The sequence below is a fragment of the Tripterygium wilfordii genome, chromosome 3, assembly GCF_013401445.1.
Source record: "Tripterygium wilfordii isolate XIE 37 chromosome 3, ASM1340144v1, whole genome shotgun sequence".
NCBI classification, from domain to species: Eukaryota; Viridiplantae; Streptophyta; class Magnoliopsida; order Celastrales; family Celastraceae; genus Tripterygium; species Tripterygium wilfordii.
This window is the reverse complement of record NC_052234.1, coordinates 2,212,068-2,236,892: the sequence shown is the minus strand read 5'-3', so window position 1 is coordinate 2,236,892 and position 24,825 is coordinate 2,212,068. Positions and strand designations below refer to the sequence as shown.

General features: G+C 36.6%; 5 protein-coding genes across 7 annotated transcripts; 4 read left to right on the top strand and 1 right to left on the bottom strand.

Moving 5' to 3' along the window:
* Positions 1 to 3,787: 3,787 nt before the first annotated feature.
* Positions 3,788 to 8,029, top strand: LOC119995081 (2-hydroxyacyl-CoA lyase-like). Of its 2 annotated transcripts, none has more exons than XM_038841454.1 (3): positions 3,788 to 5,326; positions 6,546 to 6,861; positions 7,839 to 8,029. In XM_038841454.1, exons 1-2 carry the CDS (start codon positions 3,902 to 3,904, stop codon positions 6,858 to 6,860), a joined length of 1,740 nt encoding a protein of 579 aa, XP_038697382.1. In that variant the 5' UTR covers positions 3,788 to 3,901; the 3' UTR covers position 6,861; positions 7,839 to 8,029. The 2 variants fall into 2 exon arrangements, with proteins under 2 accessions (XP_038697382.1, XP_038697383.1); XM_038841455.1 differs by lacking the exon at positions 7,839 to 8,029 and adding an exon at positions 7,072 to 7,244.
* An 848-nt stretch (positions 8,030 to 8,877) lies between these two features.
* On the top strand, positions 8,878 to 11,563 carry LOC119995083 (protein DETOXIFICATION 14-like). Of its 2 annotated transcripts, XM_038841456.1 has the most exons (8): positions 8,879 to 9,136; positions 9,249 to 9,499; positions 9,705 to 10,249; positions 10,344 to 10,430; positions 10,528 to 10,584; positions 10,679 to 10,908; positions 11,000 to 11,205; positions 11,318 to 11,563. In XM_038841456.1, exons 2-8 carry the CDS (start codon positions 9,287 to 9,289, stop codon positions 11,354 to 11,356), a joined length of 1,377 nt encoding a protein of 458 aa, XP_038697384.1. In that variant the 5' UTR covers positions 8,879 to 9,136; positions 9,249 to 9,286; the 3' UTR covers positions 11,357 to 11,563. The 2 variants fall into 2 exon arrangements, with proteins under 2 accessions (XP_038697385.1, XP_038697384.1); XM_038841457.1 differs by lacking the exon at positions 10,344 to 10,430 and having other exon boundaries at positions 8,878 to 9,136.
* A 2,403-nt stretch (positions 11,564 to 13,966) lies between these two features.
* On the top strand, positions 13,967 to 18,191 carry LOC119994444. The gene is made up of 2 exons (XM_038841231.1): positions 13,967 to 14,184; positions 17,313 to 18,191. The coding sequence occupies exons 1-2, from the start codon at positions 14,091 to 14,093 to the stop codon at positions 17,978 to 17,980; spliced, it is 762 nt and encodes a 253-aa protein (XP_038697159.1). The 5' UTR covers positions 13,967 to 14,090; the 3' UTR covers positions 17,981 to 18,191.
* Positions 18,192 to 19,030: 839 nt separating this feature from the next.
* Positions 19,031 to 20,130, bottom strand: LOC119994428 (NDR1/HIN1-like protein 6). The gene has a single exon (XM_038841229.1). The coding sequence runs from the start codon at positions 20,011 to 20,013 to the stop codon at positions 19,243 to 19,245; it is 771 nt and encodes a 256-aa protein (XP_038697157.1). The 5' UTR covers positions 20,014 to 20,130; the 3' UTR covers positions 19,031 to 19,242.
* A 2,017-nt stretch (positions 20,131 to 22,147) lies between these two features.
* Positions 22,148 to 24,663, top strand: LOC119987852 (uncharacterized protein At1g65710-like). The gene is made up of 2 exons (XM_038832752.1): positions 22,148 to 23,380; positions 23,492 to 24,663. Exons 1-2 carry the CDS (start codon positions 22,271 to 22,273, stop codon positions 24,464 to 24,466), a joined length of 2,085 nt encoding a protein of 694 aa, XP_038688680.1. The 5' UTR covers positions 22,148 to 22,270; the 3' UTR covers positions 24,467 to 24,663.
* The last annotated feature ends 162 nt before the right edge of the window (positions 24,664 to 24,825 follow it).

The window sequence follows — 24,825 nt, the reverse complement described above, 5'->3', positions numbered from 1 at the left end:
TTGCCTTGGTGTTTGTGCATGCCCATATTATGAAAAGACCCCCTACAATGGTACCAAAATACATACACTTAAAACACAACTACTATTTAACTATCATTTCCCTCTCTTTTGTAAGAATTTTAACCAACGACCACATAAAATTATAATTAAACCTCAAATGTGTTAAGATTCTTTAATTTAATGAAAGTCTGAAGTTTGATAAACTGTCAAAACACAAGATAATGGAAGTTTGAAGTTTGATTCGATTCATTGACGTTGTATTTTAAAAACTTGGAATACATATGATATCATTCTGTTGGTAAAAGAAAGCAGCATGTGTGCAAAAAGTATCAAATTTAACATAGTGGATATGACGGCAATATGAAATCAGTGAAGTAAATAGAATATTTGAAGCATACAACTTCATACATCATAACTTTTAACCTAAATTTGAATTGAAATCGATTAAATAGAACCTACACACATTCCTAAACCCTTAATGAGCCATATGATTATCAAGAGAAGAAAAACCCTGACATAAAACAAACCAAATCAATCCAAAAGCACAAACATCAAACTCTATTATGGACTCAAAATAGGGTTCATCATCAATCTCATAATTACATATCTCAAAATTGACTAAATCAATATGAACAACCAACATTGAGACAAATCAGAAGTAGTATCATATCTAAATAAATGAGAAGTATATGAAGGAAATGAAACAAAATTATTGTGCTCATACCTTGACGAAATGAGTATGAGAAATGCATGCCTCTGGTTTGAAAGATAGAGGGGCGGAGTCGTTGGTCTCTGGAATGAATCTGGAAGACAATAATGACGACGGAAGAAACCCAAAAAATGTGAAAGAGGAATAGATACGCAAACGCGCGTAGAAAAGAAGGTAAAAAAATGATTTAGAATTTGTTAAATATGTGTCTCGTTTGTATTGGCCTTGTGGGTTCAATTTTTATCCTCAATAGGCACTCCATATCTCTAGTCTATGGAAAGTTTCAAGTAAAACGCAAGTGTCATTTTTATCCCACTGTGGGCTAGTAGCACTACAAATTAGTATCTCAGGTTCTTCATATTGTTGTTTTCAAGAGCCCATTGTAGATGCTCTTACGGACCCTTACTTTAAATCCTATGTAAGAATATATATATATATCAAAGGTGAAAATATGGGTTCGCATTTTAAGTTTGTAGTTGAGAATTCCTTATATATGTATGTATGTCAACAAATCTAGCATTCTTAACCTTTTTTAGAAGATCACTATCATATTTTGGAATACTATGTGTTGGCCTTCAAGCCCTGGCCATACATTCAAGATTGTCAAAATCGTGCTCTTATATAAGATCGATGGAAGGTTGAGAAGATTGAACTATAAAACCATAAGATTTTACAGATTTTGAAAAAAATATAAAATAATACAATAACTAATTAAATTGTTGACATAATTTTAAAATTCTCATTGTAAAATTAAAATATGTTTATTATTTACTTATAAAACATGTTAATATGGCACAACACCGTAATTTTTTAAGACTTACAAAAATTATGAAAAGCAAGATACAAAATATAAAACACAATAATAATATTACAAGTTGAAACTTGTATTTTATACTTATTTCCTAGAGAAACTATGTATAAAAACAAGTGATATTCCAAAAAACACTATTCCAAAATAACTAGTGAACAACACATCATAGAATATCAATGTACTAAAATATAGTCTATCATTAGCATATATATGAATCATAGAATACCTATAAAGAGAAGTTTATCTAGTTACAAAAATTGTGAAAGATGTGATTCCCACATGCTCCAATCATTCTTTTCTTTCATTGTGAAATATGTGATCTCCTTGCCCTCGAGCCTCCCTTACTTTAATCGTTAAATGGAAATTGAGCTATACCAAGAATTTCACCATACTTCTATATGCATCATTAATGGATTTATGACATTGATATTGCATTGGTAAGTTTCTAAACAATGTGATACGTGTTTTAGTTTTTCTGTTTTGGACAATTTGTTCATTAGTTTGAGCTATTGCACTTTGAGTTTGATCATTGAACTAATTTTGCTACCATGAATTTTATCCTCAAAGGTTGGTATTTTGAGATATATGTTGATCCATGAGCAGGTATTTTGCAATAGGTATTTTGGCATAATTGTAAAATGTGGCTTGTTTGCAATGAACAAGTAAATGTCTATAATAATTCTTATATAATCAAAGGTTGTATAATGATATAATAATCAAAAGACCCTTCATTCTTTATTTGTTATGTGTGATGGTGAATAAATGTTTGAATGGTAGTTAAAATGTGCGGTGGTGAGAAAATGTTCGAATGATAGCTGAAATGTTGTAACTTAAATAATGAGTATTTTAATTATTATTTTTTAAATAAATGATTTTGAAATAATATAAAAATTATTCAATTAGAATATAAATATTAGTTTTATTAATTTATATCAATATATAATGACAACATTATCAAAATGGGATGTGTGTGGTTATGAGGGTGTCAGAAAACTGGTAACTCAAAATAACTTTTTAACTTAAAATAGAGAAATCTTGTACCCTATTTAGGGTACGAGGTTTGATAAGCTCAGACTCTCCAAACGAATCGATTGAACCTACAAAAATTGTTGGGGATAAGTATAGAATTGACCCTTGTACTTTGTTTTTTAGATCAAAAAAGCTCTAGAATTTTGTTGTGGATCAAAAAAGTCTTTGTACCTATAAAAATATTAAACCTTTAACCCTTCCATCAAACATTCATTAAAAATTACTGATTTGGCAGTTAAGTGTAAATTTCCTCATTTCTGATGTGGCGTACATGTGGAATTGACCAATGAAATGGTGACACGTGTCATTTAAGTTTAATTAAAAAAATTGAAAAATGATAATCATCATCTCCGATGGCAACACTCCATCTCCGGCGAAATCCCATGAGGAACCAAACCCCAAATTCAAATCAAAAACCCAAAATCAAATGATTCTTCAATCTCATCTAAAGTGGGTAATCTTGGGATTGGTAGATGGTGACCTCATCTTGGAAGCGTAACCGACTTCACATTCAAACCTCGGATCAGCACCGCTGCAAATGGATGTGGAACTAGCAAGTGGGTAATCTTCTTTCATGTGGATTTCAAGGGAAGAAGAAGCAAGTGAGTAATCTTCTCTTGATCTGCACTGTACTGGTCCACTAGAGGGTGGATAGGAAGAGTCCGAAGAGGTAAGATTGATTTTTGTTTTATATTTGATTTTTGTTTTTTTTATTGATAGCCATGTAATCTTTTACACCTAATTTTTAATTTTCTTCAAATAAATGTCATGTTAGATATGTTGTGCCAAATCAATTGATTTCAACATAATCTTGACAAAAGCGCTAACATTTACCATTCTTATAAGTACTGAGGTTTTTTTTTTTTTTTTGAAATCTTAATTGAAGAGTTAATGTTTATCGTTCCTGTAAGTACAAGAGTTTTTTTGATCTAAAACAAAATTGAGGGGCTTTCTTGAAAAAAAAACAACTTACAAAGACCATTTTCATACTCATCCACAATGTGTGGGTCAATTCTGATAACACTGAATCAAAGAACTAATTTTTTTTCTCCAAAAAATACTTTTTTTTTAGTAATATAAAATAGAACGCATTGGATGACAAACACCCTCGTAAATCATAGTGCAAATTTTGCGGCCCACTCCAATGGACTTTCCTAAAAGCGCCGGGACACACATCAAATTTGCTTCCTCAAACCGCAACATTCAACACGTCTCGTAACTCTACAAAACACAAAAAGACGGAAACGCCGTCGTGTTAGGTAAGCGTACACCCGCCTATTTAACCGCCGGACACTCCGCGACTCCGTCATCTCCGAATTACTCAAATTCTGCACTTCCACAGTTCAACTCCAATGGCGGACTCCGACTATCAGCCCTCAAATTCACACGATTCTCAAAATGCGACTGTCGATGGCAATCTCCTTGCCGCCAAATCCCTGGCACGCTTTGGCGTGTCCCACATGTTCGGTGTGGTGGGAATCCCCGTTACTTCACTTGCGAATAGCGCTGTCTCTCTCGGCATCCGATTCATCGCTTTCCACAACGAGCAGTCTGCGGGATACGCCGCTTCTGCCTACGGTTACCTTACAGGCAAGCCGGGGCTGCTCCTCACTGTCTCCGGTCCGGGTTGCGTCCATGGGTTAGCTGGCCTCTCCAATGCCATGGCTAACACTTGGCCCTTGGTTATGATATCCGGCTCCTGTGACCAGAAGGACGCCGGCCGCGGCGATTTCCAAGAGCTTGACCAGATTGAAGCCGTGAAACCCTTCTCGAAGTTCTCAATTAAAGTGAGGAAGATCAACGAAATACCGGACTGTGTTGCTCAAGTTCTTGATAGCGCGGTCTTGGGCCGGCCAGGTGGGTGTTATTTGGACATTCCTTCTGATGTGTTGCATCAAACTGTGTCAAAATCGGAGGCGGAGGGTTTAATACTGGCGGCAGAGAAGTCCAGAAAGAAGGAGTCAGTCGCGAGAGTGGAGGGTTTTGAGATTGCGAAAGCAGTCTCTATGCTTCGAGAGGCGCAAAGGCCATTGATTGTGTGTGGAAAAGGTGCGGCTTATGCGAAAGCAGAGAATGAATTGAAGAAGCTGGTTGATAGTACTGGTATTCCCTTTTTGCCAACACCAATGGGGAAAGGATTGTTACCTGACACCCACGAGCTTGCAGCAACCGCGGCGAGGTCGCTAGCCATTGGTAAATGTGATGTTGCACTTGTAGTGGGTGCCCGGCTGAATTGGTTGTTGCATTTTGGAGAGCCGCCAAAGTGGTCTAAAGATGTGAAATTCATTTTGGTTGACGTAAGTAAGGAAGAAATTGAGCTAAGGAAGCCACATTTAGGTTTGGTCGGAGACGCAACACTGGTGTTGGAGATGATAAACAAAGAGATTAAGGATGATCCATTTTGTTTGGGGAGGTCACATCTGTGGGTGGAGGCGATTACCAACAAGGCCAAGGAAAATGTGGCAAAAATGGAGGCTCAATTGGGAAAGGATGTTGTACCATTTAACTTCTTAACACCAATGAGGATCATAAGAGATGTAATTGTGGGAATGGGAAGCCCTGCGCCAGTTCTGGTTTCTGAAGGGGCGAACACCATGGATGTCGGTAGGGGAGTGCTTCTGCAAACGGAGCCAAGAACGAGATTGGATGCTGGGACTTGGGGGACAATGGGAGTCGGATTGGGCTATTGCATTGCAGCGGCGGTTGCTTCACCTGATCGGCTTGTGGTAGCGGTTGAAGGGGACTCAGGATTTGGTTTCAGTGCCATGGAAGTTGAGGTATGCCCCCCACTCGAATGCATGTACTGATATTCTTTCACCCTGATATGTTATAATAACGAGGTAGCTATAATAGTAGGTTTTAATACGGGATTTCACAAATTTTCCACTTCAGTTTCGCCCGAATTGCCGTTACATATTTTCAGATTTTCTTACTTGATTCTCATTTGAAAAGGACCAACATACTTTCCACCCTGATGTGACTTCACCTTTACTACTAATGATGATGTTTACTTCTGTAAGAATCTCTATTTTCTTTAAAATCTGCTATGTAGGTGAGAAAGTAGGCTTAGATTTCATTTTTACTACTGTCTTCTGAATGATTTTCTCTTTATGGTAATCGCTTTTAAATAAGCAGTTTTATCAGATGATTGATTGATGAACTATGATAATGTAGCATACAGACAGGCTTGGGCACTTTTGGATGTGAATAAACATGTTTTTTGAGACGTTTTATTTGCTGCTGTTCACAGTGGATAGACTCTGTTTGAGTGAGTAAGCTTAGATATATAAATGGATTATCAATATTTTCTCCATATTTCAGGATGCCTGTGATAGTTCCTCCTGTTGATGTCTGAGTGATAAAATACCCTTCAGGTTACATGACAGCTCTAAGTCCCATGAGTTTATCATTGTTACTTGTGGAACCCAGGCTGTATATAGAAATAGAAACAGCCTTACCTTGATACTATACCAGAATGAGGTTTAAAGGGCCTATTACTGGTAGGCAATATGCTAAACACTGTTTTAGAAGCTATCTTGCTTTGTTAATAACATTTTCATCATTATAAATTTACTTTACCAGATTGAACCTGAGATCTTGAAATGGGAAGATTTAGGATTGGGCAGCCAACCCCGGGGAGAGAGGGATAGTATGGCCATTGAGTAGGGATGCAACCTAAAATTTTGGCATTACAAAAGAAGAAAAGGTTTATAGTAGAAGCTTGGATATGTTTAACGATGCTTATTGGAATGAGGACCTCCATACCCTCTCAAACCAATCATAATTGATTGGTTAGCTATTCAAAGTTTTTCCATTTTTGTCCATGAATTTATCTCTTAAATTTTCTTAAACAACATTTATCCTTGCTATTTTTATGCTTTCATTTGGGGTGACAAAAGTGTCTTTATTCCCCTAGGTTTTTGTTTGGATAGTTGGTTATTTAATGATGCATATTCATGTTGACAATGGTTTGTGATTCTTCTGAAAACTGTGCAGACATTGGTTCGATATCAGTTGCCTGTGGTTGTAATAGTTTTCAACAATGGCGGTGTTTACGGTGGTGACCGGAGGAGTCCTGAAGAAATAACAGGGCCTTACAAAGAAGATCCTGCGCCAACGTCTTTTGTCCCTTGTGCTGCTTATCACACTCTAATTGAAGCTTTTGGTGGGAAGGGTTATCTTGTTGGGACTCCTGATGAACTCAAGTCTGCCCTTACTGAATCCTTCTCTGCACGAAAGCCAGCTGTAATAAATGTCACTATTGATCCTTATGCCGGTGCTGAAAGTGGGAGACTGCAGCATAAAAATTGAGGTATTTGTTACCTGCCTTGTTATTTAAATCTTTACTTTGTCTTCTTACTGCTTTAGCTGGTGATTTATGGTGCTGTTCATTATGTAGCAAGAGGAATTAGAGTTACAGGTGATCTTTTTTTTTTTTTAGTAACAATTAAAAAGCCTCAAGCCTTTAATTCATCTTCTAATGAACTGCACATCACTTACTGAACCCCCCTAATTTTGACTACAATCTCCCGGAGACTCCTAGACCAGCTGCGGTGAATAAGAAAATGATTAACTGGTCCTCTTCTTGTGATTTTCAAAGATTAACATATATTGATCATAGTCCGGCCCCTCCTGCAGATGCTATCCATTTTGTCTCTCTGTTTGGACTCTAATCAGACTTGCCTGGTTTGGTTTTTTTTTTTTTTTAGCCACTTCCTCAATAAAAGCTCTATTGACTTAATTAATACCCAGATCCCCCAAATCCTTGTTCACTTGGGAAGTTTTGTGTAGTCACATTGAACAGAATCATTTGGGTCCTGCCATGGATTGTCCCCATAAGAAGGTCTCTAGCTTGATTCCAATCTTGAAGGCGCGGGAAGCAATGACATAACAACGTTAGCTCCCCCAAATCCTTGCCACAGGCGAGAAGGTGGCCCAGTGGTAGAGTTCTTAGAGGTCACAAGTTCAATTCTTGCAAACAGCATCCACATATTATGTGGGTGCGGTATGTGCACATTCTGTCTATCCCCGACTTCACCAACTGTTGGAGTCTTGGGGATAAGGGGTGTTTACCAAGATCATGCATTTTAGTCAAGGACATAACAACGTTAGCTAGTAGTTTCTAGAAAAAGACATGTGACTGATCATCTAGCTAACTGTGAACTCGATTCCTCGGTTCAGCAATACATACATACACTATATATGTATAGGAAGAGCGGATACTGAAAAAGGTTTATGGGTTGGTTATGCTAAATACTAATTATTTTTTTTTTTATTTCTTGATTACAGATGAAGCTCTGAGAAGATTCAGGTGTTTTTGTGCTAATAAAAGGTGTCGACCAGTCATGGGAATTGCGTGCTAGAGACTTGCTGCAGTCGTTGAGGAAGAATTTGTCAGTAGTTTTCTTACCATAAGCGTGTTGTAATGTTTTTCGTAAAAATTGATTGACGTCGAATTCTACAAAACAAGTATAGCTTAATCGTATTACCTAACTCAATAAACTACGTGAATATAAAAGAGAGAAAAGAGAATGTAGCTAGAAAGAAAAATAAAATGATATTATTGCTGAAGATTTTGTAGACAATAGGAGAAAAGGCTAGGGTAGTGATTTCACCAAGCAATCCAATTACAAGTCATAAAGATCAAGCATACAATATCAGCTCCAATTCAGGGGTTAATTGTTTCTCAATTATCTTAGTCCGTTCGGTCGTAGTGTCAACAAGTATCATTAAACAACGAATTAATCATGTTCGGTCGTAGTTGTTAATCCAAAGCTAATGAGCCATTAAGATTAAAAGAACTATCTCAACCAAATAATCTTTTAAGACATGAATTTTGGTTGTTCGTTAGTCTTGGCTAGATTAGTCTACATGTGCAAATTTGAATGGTGATCAAGCAATCAAAAATACAATAAACTTTTAAGCACAGAGATTAAAAACAAGAATTGATGAATCAAAATTGTATACTCATAAAATTGAATAACTTGTAATTGTCATGCACCCTAGCAAAGAGATTTAGTTACAAACCAAACACATGAAAATTAAATATGAGAAAGCCATGAAACGAAACAAGAACAAAGAGAGAAGCTAGAGAGAATGCGACAAATAAAAGCTAGAGAGAACGTGGCTCTCCGACCCTCCTTCACCTTTTTATAATAGTCCAAAGCTTCCTTCGATTGATTTCCTCGTCCAACTCGATCTCCTTCTTTTAATCATCTATTTAATGAAGTATAGGTAGATGATTGCATGTTGCAAACAATAGGCACATTGTCATTATGATTTGAGACAAAGGGTTTAGAATAGTTTGAAGGTCCTGCAGGTATGCTGTCAATACTGCTGATTTGTCATCTTCTTTTTTTTTTATTTGTTTCTCTTACAGGTGAACATGTGATCCGATGTTAGTTGCAGGGGTGCAACCTAGAGGTTTCATGTTCAATTCCAATAAACAGTCTCTCCACATATTATGTGGAGGCAAGGTCTACGTACATTCTGCATGTCCCCGACTCCGTGCCCACTGCGGAATCCTTGTGCACGAGAGTTGTTTACCTGAAAAATATCTCTTATCCTGTCCACAAGAGACAAACAAGGTTGACTTTTTTTATTTTTTTTATTTCTCTTATCCTGTCTTCATATATAGAGACAAACAAGAGCATAATGTATGTATATTGTGTTGAAAAGATGGTTGTATTTTCTATATAGGGTCCCTAGCTTACCACTGCTATAGGAAGAGAAGAGATATGGCAGAAACTGAAGAGAAAAGATGCAGTGGCGGGTACGTGAAAGAGCTAAAGAAGGTAAGCTATATTGCAGCTCCAATGGTGACAGTGAGTGTGTTGCAGTATCTTCTGCAAGTTGTATCAGTAGTTATGGTTGGACATCTTGGTCAGCTCGTGCTATCTAGTGTAGCCATTGCTACCTCTCTCACCAATGTAACCGGATTCAGTCTTCTTGTAAGTATTTTCTTTCTTCTTTCATTTTCCATCGTTTAATTCGACACGGCATTTGTGTTTAAATTAGTTCATTTTCATGCACAAGACCATGTTAAAGGGCAAAACAAAGGTTTTAGCAGAACAAATTAGTTCATTTCTTCCCTCATTTCGTACATTACGCGTATAATTTTCAATGACAAATACTGAATCTGAAAATGTCAAGCAGTCAGGAATGGCTGGTGGATTGGAGACACTATGTGGTCAAGCTTATGGAGCACAACAATATCAAAAGCTAGGAATCTATACTTACAGTGCCATGATATCTCTTCTTCTTGTTTGTCCCCCAGTCTGTGTTCTGTGGATCTTCATGGACAAGCTCTTACCAGTTGTCGGCCAAGACCCCCTAATCTCACACGAAGCCCGCAACTACGCAATCTGGCTAATCCCTGCACTCTTTGGAAGTGCAATCCTTAAACCACTAACACGTTACTTGCAGACACAGAGTTTAATCCTTCCAATGATGCTAACCTCCTTGTCCACACTTTGCTTCCATACAGTTCTTTGTTGGACTCTTGTATTTAAATTCGATTTAGGAAGTATCGGTGCAGCCATCGCCTACGGTTTGTCGACTTGGTTGAATGTACTAGTGTTGGGGCTCTATATGTCATACTCTTCAGCCTGCGAGAAAACTCGTGCATCGTTGTCGAGAGATGCTTTGCTTGGTCTCGGACAGTTCTTTCGCCTTGCTGTCCCTTCTGCTGTAATGGTTTGGTAATAGTCTTCCTTCTTTTAACTAATATTGTCTTGTTCAATGATCGATTTCAGAATTCCGGTTTTGACTGCTCTTTTGTGTGGATGATTCTAGTCTGAAATGGTGGTCAATGGAGCTGCTAACATTGTCCTCTGGCCTTTTATCAAATCCGCAGCTCGAGACTTCAGTGCTTTCTATATGGTATGCTTAATTCACATCATCACCACCATGTCATTGACACACATTGATGAAATTTATTGATTAACCAGAGTCTAAATCCTTCAATCTCTGTGACCAGCCTTACAATCTCTACATTGCATTTCACCGTACCTTACGGATTTGGAGCTGCATCAAGGTCTTTGATTTCTTGACATTTTAATCTTCCCTGAATACACAAAACTACATTTTAGTTAATACCCACATGACCAATTTATGGACTCAATTTACAGTATTCGGGTCTCCAATGAACTAGGAGCTGGAAACCCTCGATCGGCTAGAGTGGCAGTTGGAGCAGCAATGGCCATAGAAGCTGTGATTGTAAGCGCAAGCCTGTTCTGCAGCCGGAACGTTTTAGGGCTTGCTTACAGCAATGACAGGCAAATACAGCATTACATTGCAGTCATGACTCCTTTCCTTTGTCTCTCAATAATCACAGACAGCTTACAAGCAGTCCTTTCAGGTGAATAAACTAGTCCATTTTTCAGTTTCCTGGAACGGCGATTTTCTCGACACTTTTGATCTGAACCATGAGTACACATTCTTGGCATCAGGGGTTGCTAGAGGATGTGGATGGCAACACATAGGGGCATACATAAATCTTGGAGCATTCTATTTGGTTGGACTTCCAGTGGGTGCTCTACTTGGTTTTGTAGCACATTTAAGAGGGAAAGGCCTGTGGATTGGAATAGTAGCTGGTTCAATTGTGCAATCAACACTTCTTTCTCTCATCAGTGTTTTCACTGATTGGGAAAAACAGGTTTCAATATTCAACATCTCTTGATGTGCAATCTTCTTTTACTTCTTTTTTAAGGATTTAGTTTTGTTGTTTCAATGACAATTATCAAACACTTTTTATGTGCATATTGCAGGCAACAAAGGCAAAGGAAAGGGTGCTTGTGAGGAAATGAGTGGAAAGATGTCATCACAGTTTGTGTTTTGCACCTTATATGTTTGATGGTGTGGATGAGTGAGATGATAAGTGGGGTCCGCTACTTTGGGTCCCACATATTTTAAATCAAGGGTGTTATTTTACACTCTTACTTTGGATCTTTATGTGAGAATTACTATATATATATATCCCACTACAGAATTCAAGTGTTAAGACAAGTTATGAGAATAAAATATTATTAGGAGCTTATTTTTATTTATTTTATATTATAAAATAATACATCTTTTCAAAACTTTCTTTCTTGGGTCTTTTTTTTTTTTAGAAAACAAATTGATGCATGACTTTTGTAGGTTGAGATTTGGAACATATGATTTAACGTGGGTAGAAATTTTATTATAATTTCTAATATCAAAAAGTTACTAAAAGAAAAAAAAATAAATGGCTTATTTTGAAACTACATGAAATTATTTCTAATATGTATTCGTAGGTTCTACTAGAGCTTATTTTGTAGTTTGACAAATTTTGATTTTTGCAACAATTTGATGTAAATATAGCATTCTTGCAATATATGCCTTAATATGATTTCAGGGACAAAACATTTATTTTTTTTTCACTTAATTGAAGGATGAAAAATGCCTCATTTTTATAGTTTAGGGTAATATCGTTGACGTTGGTCATTTTTTTTTACATAGATTTCAAACATGATTTTTTCTGTCACTTCATTACTTGAAGAATGAAATATGTACTTTCTCATAGTTTGAGACATGAAATTGGGAAAAAAATAATAATTTAAGGACGAAAATGAAATCACATGCATAGTAGAGGGACGAAAAATCATATTTAACCGTCAAAAATTGAAATTGCATTACTAACATTATTTGTGACCATTTGAGACAATGTCAAAACATAGCATATCACTTGATATTTTCGACAAATGTAATGTTTTGGACATGTTCATAAATCTAAAATATGTAACTTGTGATAGTAACACACATTGCTAAGCATTCACACACAATTTACGTATATAACACACAATTTAATTTTTATAGTTTTACTCGAAATCAAATAATATAAACAAATAATGATAAACTAATATTTTAAGGTTGTAGAGATTAAAAATAGAGATTCCAATGCAGTTGTTAGTTGTTGTTGAATAGAGAATCTATAAATTGCCAAAAATGATATCTTAATAGATAAAATAGATAATCCATTAAGAGATACCAATGCAAGCTCTAATGGGTGCCCCAACCGGACTACTATTCTATAACATTAATAATATTTTTTGATAAATGATTAAATGTCTTTGTACAAAATATGAAGGGTATGGTCCAGGATCAAATCCAAAAATACACCCGAGTCACTAGTTGGAATGGTAAAAATGATGTGTATCTATATCATCTTGGTGACTTGGTAATCAGGGTTCGAATCACCCTTTTCCCATTTTAAAAAAACACATAAATTCATAAATATGATAAAGTGGATAGATTATTTTGTATATTTCAGAGCACTCACACTGGTATCTGTAAACCAGTGTGAGTCGTTATTATCTAGAGTAAAATTGAAAGATTGCTTAAAAAATGGGTCTACATTGGTATCGGTAAAAAAACTGTATAATACCGACAATTTATTTTTTGCGCCAGAGTTGTTGCAACGCTACAATAATCTATACAAGATAAAATTAATATTTTATTGAACTTTATCTCTCCATACTCTCTCTCATCTTCATCTTATCTCTCTGCTCACTCTCATATCTCCCTCTCTGCTCATTCACATCTGCAGCAGAGTTAATATTAATAACTAAATATTAAAATATAAATAACAACACAAATGTTAAATTAATAAAAATAGAAAATATTAAATTAATAACATATAAATTAAAAGCTTACGCATACGGAAGTTTAATCGAAGAACAACATTACGAGAAAATAAACATATCGAACAACAATATTACTAAGTATTGCTATGAATGTTCCACAAATGCTCCACAAGGTCAGCTTGAAGTTGAGTATGTATTTCTCTGTCTTGGATGCGGACGTATTGGTCAATAACCGTTGAAAATATTTACTTTTCAAATATAACCGTTAAGAATCAGTACTTTTGAAATATAACCGTTGGGAATATTTGCTTTTACTTTATTATATATTAATAAATATTATTAAAATTAAAATTAATTGTTTTGTCTAAAATTAATATATAAACTAGATTATATTTCGTAAACATTTTAATCCTTACTTGAAATCATATAATACACATAAGAAATATTCAAATAAGATAAAACTAATATTTTAATACGATAGAGATTTAAAATAGAGATACTGATGCAGTGTATGTTGAATAGAGAATCTGTAAACTATCAAAAAGTGGTATTTTGTAGATAAAATAGAGAATCTGTTAAGAGATACCAATGTGAATGCTCTCAGATTAAATTGTTTGGTTTTGGGAAGTTAACAATTTGGGGTATAAAAAGGGAACATTGTGGGCAGTTGGATTTTCACTCAATTGGATTCTATTATAACTCTGTAAAGCATATTATTATAAAAAAAGACAACTTAATTATATCGTCTCACCCAAAAAATGGGAGTTTAGAAGATTAGATTTCGTGATTAATAATAATAATAACTGAAAGTCTCAAAGCCGTAACGACTAAGCAAAGTAGCAAACCAGGAGAGGAAGCAAAAACCGATCTTGGTCTTCTTCTTATTCCTCTCCCTCTATCGAGATTCGAGAGAAATAGAGTCAGAGAGAGAGAGAGAATGGGAGTTCTGTCAAACAAGATTTCTCGAGATCAACTGAAGCCAGGAGATCACATCTACTCATGGAGGCAGGCCTTCATCTACGCCCACCACGGTCTGCCATTCTTCTCACCTTCATTTTGACTATACTTGTTTATATGCCACTGTTTGCTCTTAAAGTTTCGATTTTTTTATTTATTTATGGCGATTGATGATATCATGAATTCTTTGCTACCCATTAAATATGAATGTTGGATCCTGCTAAATAATGTTAGATTTTGTATTTCCAATTAATGGTTAATCGAATAGAGTTTCTATGTGTTTTTGGCTTTCTGGGTTTTGCTTATTATCCTCCTAAATTACTGGAACCCTGTTCATTTCCCCCTCACAATGTTTGTAGTGCACATGATTTTGATATTAGGAGGTCACACGTTGGAGAAATTGAATGTAGGAGAATGTTGGGGCTGATCACTGATGTATGACAGCATATGAAAACATAGCATAACAAAATGGAGACATTTGAATCAATGTTGACATGCCTTTGTTGATAAGACTAAGAGATCTTCATATAAGATGCTTGGGTTGGGAGATATGCAACATAGGAATGCTATTAGTCTCGGTATACAAAAATGTGATCAATTTCATGTAGGAGGTTGCGAGAAGGGAAGCAGGAGCACAGGGAAAATGCGAATTGAAGTAGTATGGACTGAAATTGTGATGTGAATGGAGTAGTTAATAGTGTAGTTTTGGATATGATTGATTGAGTGATGAATGAGTGTACATGCTGGTTATTGCTAGAAAGAAATAATGGGCATTTTTTGAACAAGGAAACAGATTCAGACCACTTCATGGGAAACTGGCTATGCCATCTAAAATTTTGGTTATCGAGATATTGTGACAATTTATGGGGTCTATCAGTCTTTTTGGCTCTTAATTTTCTCATTCCCCAAGTTCTGTTGTTGTTTACCTTTCCTCATTTGGACATGTTTGGTGCTTCTCAATAAATATGTTCTTTCAAAGAAGGTTATTTAGAAATCCTGTTGTTGAACCTAAAATTTTGCTCGACTTTTTCATTTGTTGTCCCTGGTTTTCTAGCGTATATACGGATTCCTATTACACTTGGGATAGGATATGTTATTAAGCTAGGAGAATGTGTTATTAAGCTGGGATTTTTAATTGGAAATGTAGTTACAATTCAGTTGATTTCCCTTTCATCTCATCATTTCTGCAAGTAGGACTGTAGGACAACAGCAGGTATACTGACAAAGGCATTCCAATCTGTGGATCTATGGCCCACTTATTCACTTAACTTTGATTAAATTGGTATCATTCCAGAAGATCCTGTTACTGGGTGCATGAAATTGAGGATTAGAAAACACTAGACAAGCATAAGATCTAACCCGTTATTATATCTAACCAAGAATAGTCTTGGAAGAAATTTTATTAAATGAAGCTCATGTTTGTGGTTTGCACTTTGCACTTTATACCTGGGCTCTGAACAATATTTTCGCTTATGTGTAAGTTGAAGTGCTTAGTACACTGATTGGAAAAGTGAACTGAATTATAAGGTATTGTAAAGTGGTGTTGAAGACCAAAATGTTTACATTCTTTCCCTCACTTGATTAATCTACTAACAATTTCTTTCATACAAAAATGACCTGCCCAATCATTGCTGCTTTGTTAGCTAATTAGTTCCTTTAATTTAAATTAAGTGAAGTAAAGAAACATCCAGAAATACATCTGTTCTTTACAGAAACTGAATTTTTGGCCAACGCATTGTTTGCTCTGCATTTAATTCTCTCAAGGACTATTTATCTCCTTTAAACTCCAAAGCCTATTAATAATTTGACATTTGTTCTCTTCCTCTTGTTTGGTTTCATACTTTCATTTGGTGGGGCAAAAAAATGAGAGAAAAAAAGAAAATGCCTTAACTTTATCTTCCTCTTCTATCTATTTTTCTGCATCCTTTTAATTTACTATTTATTATTTAATTGAAGATAAGAAAAAGAGGAAGAAAAAAAGGCTTCCATCTACCTTTGAATCTCTCTGTGGAAATCATACCACCTTTTTTCCTGTCAGATGTTCCTTCTTTTGCTTGCTCTATATGATTTAATCAGAAAGGATATCAACGAATTGAAAAAGATAAATAGGCAAATAATATGTTCAGTTTTTATCCTTACCACTATTTTTCCACAGTATTTCAGTAAACTGAAATGCTTGGAGAACGTGGAAACTCTCATAGGTAGCATGCATTGAATGCACCTTGGAATGTATATCACAGATAGACGTGAATAGCTAGTGCCAATTAAATCCAAGTTACTCAAGGGGAGAATGGAATTGAAACCTGGTACAAGTAGAATATTATGAATAGTTTGAAATGTGAGTGTTCTCCTCCCAGCCTTAAAATTGGATATAAGTAAAATATGGAACAGTTTTTCTCTCCTTGAAAAACTCATTTGAAAAATGAAAAACTATGTTCTCTTAGTGGAAATCAAAAATAAAAATCAAAGATATAATTAAATGAACTCGAAGTAATTTGAAGTTTTGTAATTTATTTATTAAAAGGATTATAAGCCTATATTTGGATCTTCGTTTTAGCTTGTTTTATTTTCTTTTAAGACATGTATTATGTAATGAGTGTCTGATACTCAAGGGAGCATCAAGTAATAGCAGAGTCACTTGGCAAAAATTGTGCAAATATTCAGTGTTTGGGAGGTTTGGTCAGTTTTCTTGTGTAGGGGAGTGGGGTGTTAGGGCTCCTTTCTACACTTGCCTCATGTGGTTTTGAAGTAAGTCCTAAACGATAATAGACAGAATTTAGAATCTTGTGAACTGACTTCGAAACTTCTTCCGTTTTATTTTTCATTTAAATCTTGTTGTTGGAGTTACCTCAAACAATTGTTATTTGGGATATTATTGACCTCTGAAATGGGTTTTATCAACATCCCTTGTGTATGATTTTTTATAATACATCCGGAGTGTAACTCTCTTTTCTTCTAACATGCTGCACAAATTGTATGCTAGTATATGTAAGCTTTACTAATTCTTGTTGGATACCCTTTTTGTTTGTATGTTCCAGTATCACTAGGACAATATTTGCTTACATGTTGTGCACAGCACTGAAAATATCTATTCTTTAACCAGTGGCTCATGATGAAAATTTCATGAACTTTTAGTTTTGGCCCATTACAAAAGTAAATCCGTAAATATCAGCTTTCTTATATGCATGCTATTAAACCTCAGGAATATATGTGGGTGATGAAATGGTGATCCACTTCACTCGAGGAGCAGGGCAGGAAATTGGCACAGGAACTGTCCTAGATCGTGTTATTTTCAGCTCATCGGCTCAAACATCTGGAAATCCATGCCCTAAGTGTGGTGACCACTCAAGAGTTGATGGTGTGATTTCATCTTGTATTGACTGCTTCCTCTGTGGTGGCGATCTCCATCTCTTTGAGTACGGAGTCTCGCCAGCCTTATTTGTTGTCCAAGCTCGAGGAGGAACCTGCACTCTTGCTTCTTCTGACCCGCCAGAGGTTGTTCTTCATCGTGCTTCTTTTCTCCTCCAAAATGGTTTTGGTGTTTATAACGTTTTCAAGAACAACTGCGAAGATTTTGCAATCTACTGCAAGACTGGTTTGCTTATTAGCACTAGCCTCAGTGTTGGTCGGAGTGGACAGGCAGCATCATTTCTAGCAGCTGCTAGTGCGATCATTTCTTCCCCGCTAAGATTTTTGACAACCAGCTTTAGTGGATTGGCAGCCGTTGGTTGTGGTATGTATTGCATTAGCAGGTTGGTTTCAGATATGGGTGTACGTCGCGATGTCATCAAAGTCCCAGTCGAAGATCTCATTAAACCTTCTGGCGTCGTTGAATCAGACATTTCAACTGAGATGGCCAAGGAAAGATAATCATTATGTATTGAATAACTCTGTGTGGATTGCAATTGTCGTTTCTGTTTCTCTCTTGATTGTTTGCAATGGTGATCAAATAAAACCGCGATTTTATGTATTATTGCTAATTCTTGATGGTGTTCTGTTGAATGTTCTTGGTTAAGTGTTTATTGGGTTAATGCTGTATGTTTTAAATTTTTGACAGGTGAATACAAGTGTACTCCATATGATGACTGCCTGTTTGAATGGGAGAGGCATTACACATGTTTTTCCTTTATTTTCTTTGATAAATTATTGGTATTTGCATACGGACAAGGCTTTTAACAATCGAAAAGGCATTGATGAAGAGATCATTTTGAACACTGAAAATTGGGTAAGAACATACAAAAACCTAACTTACCACCAGAAAATGTATGAAGATGATCCGGCTAACTTAGCCATCCCTCAAAAATTGTAAGAACCTGCCTGTTCATCTCCATAGCCAACTTCTCAAATTACTTCTGCATGAGATTGCTCTCCTCTACTATTTACACAAAGCAGCACTCCTAATTCCCTGAACCGTAAATTTACCTGTTGCAGATATTTTGAAGTAATCAATTCTTGTGAAGTTCTACTTTCTTCATGGTTTAATGATTTTTTTGTTAGAAGCGTGTTATTTTGCATCTCTTGTAATGCCAAAAATCAATGTAGCTGTTCTATGTACAGGGGAAACGTCGTGGAGTAAACAACTGGTTCTCTTCATGGCCTTCTCCCTCTTGGTTGACAAAGGTGGCCTATCCTTTTGCATGACCATCTTTCATACTACTACATAAGAGGATCATTGTATGTTTTTCTCTTTTCTTTTCTTTTTTATTCCTGTGTGAACTGATGAATATATGTCAACCACCTGTTTTTTAGATATATATATATCTAACCACAACTAAAGCTATCTGGTTTAATATAACAAGGACTTTCAAAAAGTTAATGTCAATCTATTGGAAATTCCTGCTTGATATTGCTGAACACATAACTCTTGTATTTGTACAGAGTTTTGGGAACTAATTTATAAGTTTAAGCAACCAAACATTGTATCGAAAAGAAAACCTGGAAATATATTATGCCTGCATAGGTATTATTAAAAAAAAATACATCAATCGTATGACCGTCTGAGGGGGAGAAAACTAATACAAAGCCTTCCCCTGCATAAAGAACAGAGCAACCAAAAATAGTAGAATACAAATAAAAGAAATTATAACAACCCCTAGCATATATATATATATTACATCCACATAAAAAAGAATTTATAGCCTAAATTTGAACTTACAGCTACTGTTTCTAATACTTATAGCATTATTAGCAGACAAGCTATCCACCTCCAATTTGCACCTAACATATGATTTGATCTTGAAGAGCTTCAAGTCACCAAGTTTAATCCTCACAGGCTGCTTAACCTTAAGCTTCAATGGAATCATACCGGTTTGTTGCTGCTGCTGTTGCAATGATGTGAACAAATCAGTTGCATTCTGTGTTTGTCCAGTCAAAGGCACATTGAGCACAGTTGTGTTCTTGTGACCCTGATAGAATTTTGGTAATGAACCTTCACATAGTTGTGTGTCTGTGTACAACACACTTATATGGCTTCCTCCCTCATAGTATATCCCAATCTTCTTGTTCGGATTAATGGCAGTAATCGTCACGTCGAACGTGGCGAATAAGCTGTTGTTGTTGCTGAGATCGAATTGGGTGATTTGCAATCTGTCTATTGAGTAATCTGGTAGTTTTGGCCTGAACACAAGGTATAAGACACCAACAGTAATGCCAATCAGAACTATCAGAAGCAACAAGAGACTAAATATCCAGCAGAAGCACTTGCAGCAACAGCTTCTTCTCCTCTTGGGTGGTTTTGCATGCCTCACCGGAATGGTACGTCGAATCGGCGGTTGCTGCTGATTGTCGGCCGGATTTCTGTTGTCGGATTTCGAGGTGCCCCGAGCCATCAAGGGAGCTGTTGGTGTCTGCGGTGCCTCAACATCATGAACAGGAAACACTCTCTGCTGATTATTATCTGCCATTCTTGATGAAAAACAAGCAACCCAGGATTTGGAATGCTAAGAATTTATGTGGTGAATGAATTTCTTTGTTGTTTTTAAAGAAGTTTTGGTTGATCAAGTCAAATACAATGTGGATGGTTTGAAGGTTCATTTCTTTGACTTTAAGAGGTTATAATATATGATATAATGTCTTATGGGAGTAGGTTACTTTCTCACATGCCTACATGCAACGCGTGTTTGTATACAATTTGGACTGACTTGCTATTCATTCTTCTAGACTTTCAGGCATGTGACATTACAAATAATGGAGCCAAGTAGCCACCACCATGTAGTACATATATTAACTATTTTCTTCACTATATGATTTTTGATTTGATATATCATAAATAACACAACGTGACGCAATATTTAGAAAGAATCGACATCCACGAGTAGCTCAGATGATACTTATCTGTATGATATCTCATAGAGATCTTGAGTTCGATTCTCCCTCATCCCCTTCCAGTATAATAAAATATATATATAGAAGACTTTGCCTTGTCAACGAGGAAATGGCGCAACTATTTTTTTTAATCGGGAATGATACCATATAAGTTTGTCATTTATAAATCCATAGGCTTAAACTCAAATCATTAGGTCCATGTGTATAGAATTTTTCCACATAACGACAAGGTAAGTTGGATTATTAAAGCCCAATATGTGGCCACAAAGATATTATTTTTAATGAGAATCGAATTCAGGACATTCCAAATCCGTAAGAGGTTCACTAAAATTGTAAATTAATTTCTTTTTTTTTTTTGTATAAAAGCACTAGGACTAATGATTTAGAAGATCCTGTAGCTTTGAACTAACATCACATTAAGCAATAAATCAAAAACAAATGGTCCATAGAAAAATTATTCCTTTCTGAAATGTGATTATGAATGGGTTATCTTATTCTTTGCAACTAGTGGGATTATTATAAATAAATTGATAATTAATGGAAAAAAAAAAAAGAGAGAGTAGGTATTAGTGATGTGGTAATTATTAACTTTATATGTATGGCGTGTTTGGGTGGTGAACGGCCCTTATTTGACTTATGCTTATGATGATGCCATGGAGTTGGTAGCGACGGGCTAACACCTAAACGCAACCACATATACATCTCATATGCCTTTCGTCACCTTCTTTTCTTTAACTTACTTATTTAATCTCCATCTTTTTTTCTTCGTATATATATTTTTATAATTTAGGAATTATTTGTTTAAAACTCATAATTTTTTAGTATTTTGTCGATGTAATTTTTTCACCGAAGATAAAATTAATGTAAACAGAAGAAAATAATGAAATATTAACAAAGACGTAAGGATAATTGACTCAAGGATCGAAATTTCTTTTGGGATGTACGAATGACGAGTCAATCTGAAAAGGATTGATAGTAGGACCTAGTGTCAAAATGGTAAGAGGCCAAGAGTTGAGGTCAAAAAATTATGGGGTGGTTGACATCGAGGTTATAGAGAAGTCTAGGTGATACATGGGTCATTTTTTTTTAGTATAGGAGGAGATTCGAACTCGAGACTTCTATGAGATACCACACACATAAGTGTCATCTGAGCTACTCATTATTCTCTTGTACAAAAGCGGTTTGGATACTTATCCATTTATTATAACTTAAACTTGCAAAATAGTTTTTTTATAATTGTAGTGGATACTTCATAACATTAATCTAATAAATTCTTTAATTTCGATAGATTTTCTTTTCTCTTTCACTATAAACAAATAAAAAAAATACCGAATTTTCCTGACAAAAGTAAAAGCAATTCACCCTTATAATTTATAAATAAGCAAAAAAAAAAAAAACAAAAGTAAAGCAATTTAGCCGTTACAGAATTTGAATTGAAGAATTTAAATTAGGATACACGAATCTAATAAATAAGGAAAGTATTTGTTTTTTTAATTAATAAAAACGGAAAGTTGGTGGCACGTGCGGAGGTCAGAGTCAGAAGACCCAACAAGGCAACAACAGTAGATCCCATCTAACGGTTCTCTCTCTCTCTAACGGCTCTCTTTTTTCAAATCAAACACACAACTTTCTTGCCCGCCTTTAGCCTCAAAATTTTGAATTCCTGCTCTGTTAATTCCAAAAAGCGACTACCTTTTTTAAAAAAACAGAGTCTCTCTTGGACAGAGCACCCTCTCTCTCTTCTTCTCTGATACAAAAACTCATTCAGTTCTCCCCAATACAGAAACCTAACCCCAAATAGAGTGTGAACTCTCTGCATGCGACAATTTGGTTCAAATGGGTTGTTGTGTGAGCAAGAAAGAAGTTGGTTCTTCTACTGTTTCAGCCATACCAACATCACATTCTTCCTCCTCCATGGAAACCCACAAGTTGGAGACTCAGATTCAAATCCAGAAGAAGAAAGCTCAACAACAAGAAGTGGAAGAAATCAAACAAGTTCAAGAAGTGAAGAAAACAGAAGCAGGAGGAGGAGGAGAGGACGCCATAGTGAAGAAGGAAGTGTTAGTGATTAAGCACAGCAAGAGTCATGATAAGGAGAGGCCTAAAGAAATTGAAGATGAAGTCTGCAATGTTGGTAAAGTGAGGACATCAAGTTGCAGCAAAGAAGAGGTGGATGCGATTCTTATACAGTGTGGGAGACTCAGCCGGAGCAACTCGTCCGGGAAGGCTAATTCTTCTGGTGGGAAGAAGTACTCTGGATCCAAGAGGAGTTATGATTTTGATGTTGAAGAAGTGAAAGGGAGTGATGAGGGTGATGGGGAAGAGAAACGCCAGCATCGTCAACGCGAGCGGAGGCATAATAGGCCTTCTTCTTCTTCTCCGAGTGGGAGGAGGAGGACACCTAGTAGAGAAAGAGACCTCAATCAGCAGCAGCAGCAGAGGTCTGGAAGCAGAGAGAGAAGTGGTGGTGCTGGTGGAAGTAGTAGTAGAAGGGTTAGTCGATCGCCGGGGAGAAGATCCGACACCAATAATGCAAATTCAAATGCTAATGGGGCCGTGGGTACTGCTAATAGGCCGGGGAAGATGGTCTCAGTGCCTCCTACGGTTTCTTCATCATCCTTGGAGAGGAGCAATAATGGTGGGGAATCAGCTGCAATTAAAAGGACCTTGGTCAAGAGAAATGTGGGTGGCGAGGCAGCGACTAGAGGTGTAGCGTCACCGCGTTCTCAGTCCCCTGCAAGAGCTAATGCCAAGGAAAATCAACAACAGCAGCCATCGTTGAGTCGCAGCTCTTCTAGGAAAGCTGAGCAATCGCCTTACAGGAGGAACCCGTTGAGTGAGATTGATCCCAATTCACTTGCATACCCACAATCCTCCATCGACAAGGCCCCAGGTAGCAATAACCACAAATGTAAAGAAATTGAAGCAGAAGTTGTTCTGAATCAGGTATTTTTTTTCTTCCTTTGCCCTTGCCAATAATATTAACTGTATTCATACTAGTTGCATTATAATGGGTGTTGAATGTTCTTCTGATTGATGATGTTGAATGTGATCCAGAAGCAGAACCTGGAGATGAACAATGATAGAGTAGTTGGTCAAGGGAAAAGCCATAAGAAGGGTAACAAAGGGACTCAAAACATGAAGGATGTGAGTGCAGATTGCTTGGTGAAAGAACAGAAACAGATTGTAGAGGAGGCTAAGAGACAGACTACTACCACCACTGTGATACCTGCAGGAGCTGAGAGTCTGAAACCCCAAACAGTAACAAGAAGCAGGTCATCTCGTCGATCCCGGGATCTAGACATCAACCCTGAAGCTTTGTTGAATGCTGAACCTTCTTATACTAGGCTGTTACTTGAAGATATCCAAAATTTTCATCAGAAAAACACAAATACGAACACAAACACGCCTTCATTTTCACTACCAGCATGTGTCTCCAAGGCCTGTTCCATCCTTGAAGCAGTTGCTGACCTAAACTCCACAACAAGCTCCAATCTGTCATGTGCTTTATCTGATGACAGAAGAGTCCTTCCAACAGATCAATCCAACTCTAACAAGGCTGGCTACACTTTTGTGGGGAAGAAAACAGCATCAGAAGCAAAAGACCCTTTTGTAGAATCCGAAGTTGTTGTTAATGATGACCTAATGGAGCCAAGCTTTCACAAGTATGTGACAGTGAGAAGGGGTGGCACATCAGGTGAAGAGGATGACATGGATGAGCAAGAGTCCTCTGGCAGCAACAGCTTTTCGGGCACTGGTGCTCAACAGAACTGGGGAATGTCTTCCTCTTCATGGGAGCCAAGTTCAGTTGACTCAGCAGGTTGCTGGACTTCAAGATTCAATGGCAGAGAGGAAGATCACAGCAATGCTCCGGCATTTCAAAGACAAGGACTCTCCGAATCAGGCCGTGCTATGGATGAGGCTAGGAGGGGCGTGAGTGGTAAAAGGAATCGTGGAATTGGGCGTAACATGGTTGTTTCTGGTGATGGTTTTCTTGCAACTCCTGTTGTTGCTGCCACTGCTTCGATGTAGTTTTAGGACTTGAAACTGTTTCATTCATTTGTAGCTTTTCAGTTGCATACTTGCAACCATTTTCCTTTTCTTATTTGAAGCAATTAGATGATTGTCTAAGGGATTAAAGCAGATTTCTTCTGCTCTTGCATATATTCATTTATCATGTTTGTGATGTTCTTTTTCTACCTCTATTGATGTTAGTTCTTCTGGCTCCGAAGATTGGACCTTCCATGAATTTGTTTGACAATGACCAAGAACTCTACCTTCTGCGAGAGTTATGAAGAGAAAAAAACAAAAGCAAAGAAGTATAATGCAGCTGCGTTAAGCCATACTGAGTATTGTCAGATGCCTATTTCTCCTGTAGAAGTCCAGATTTG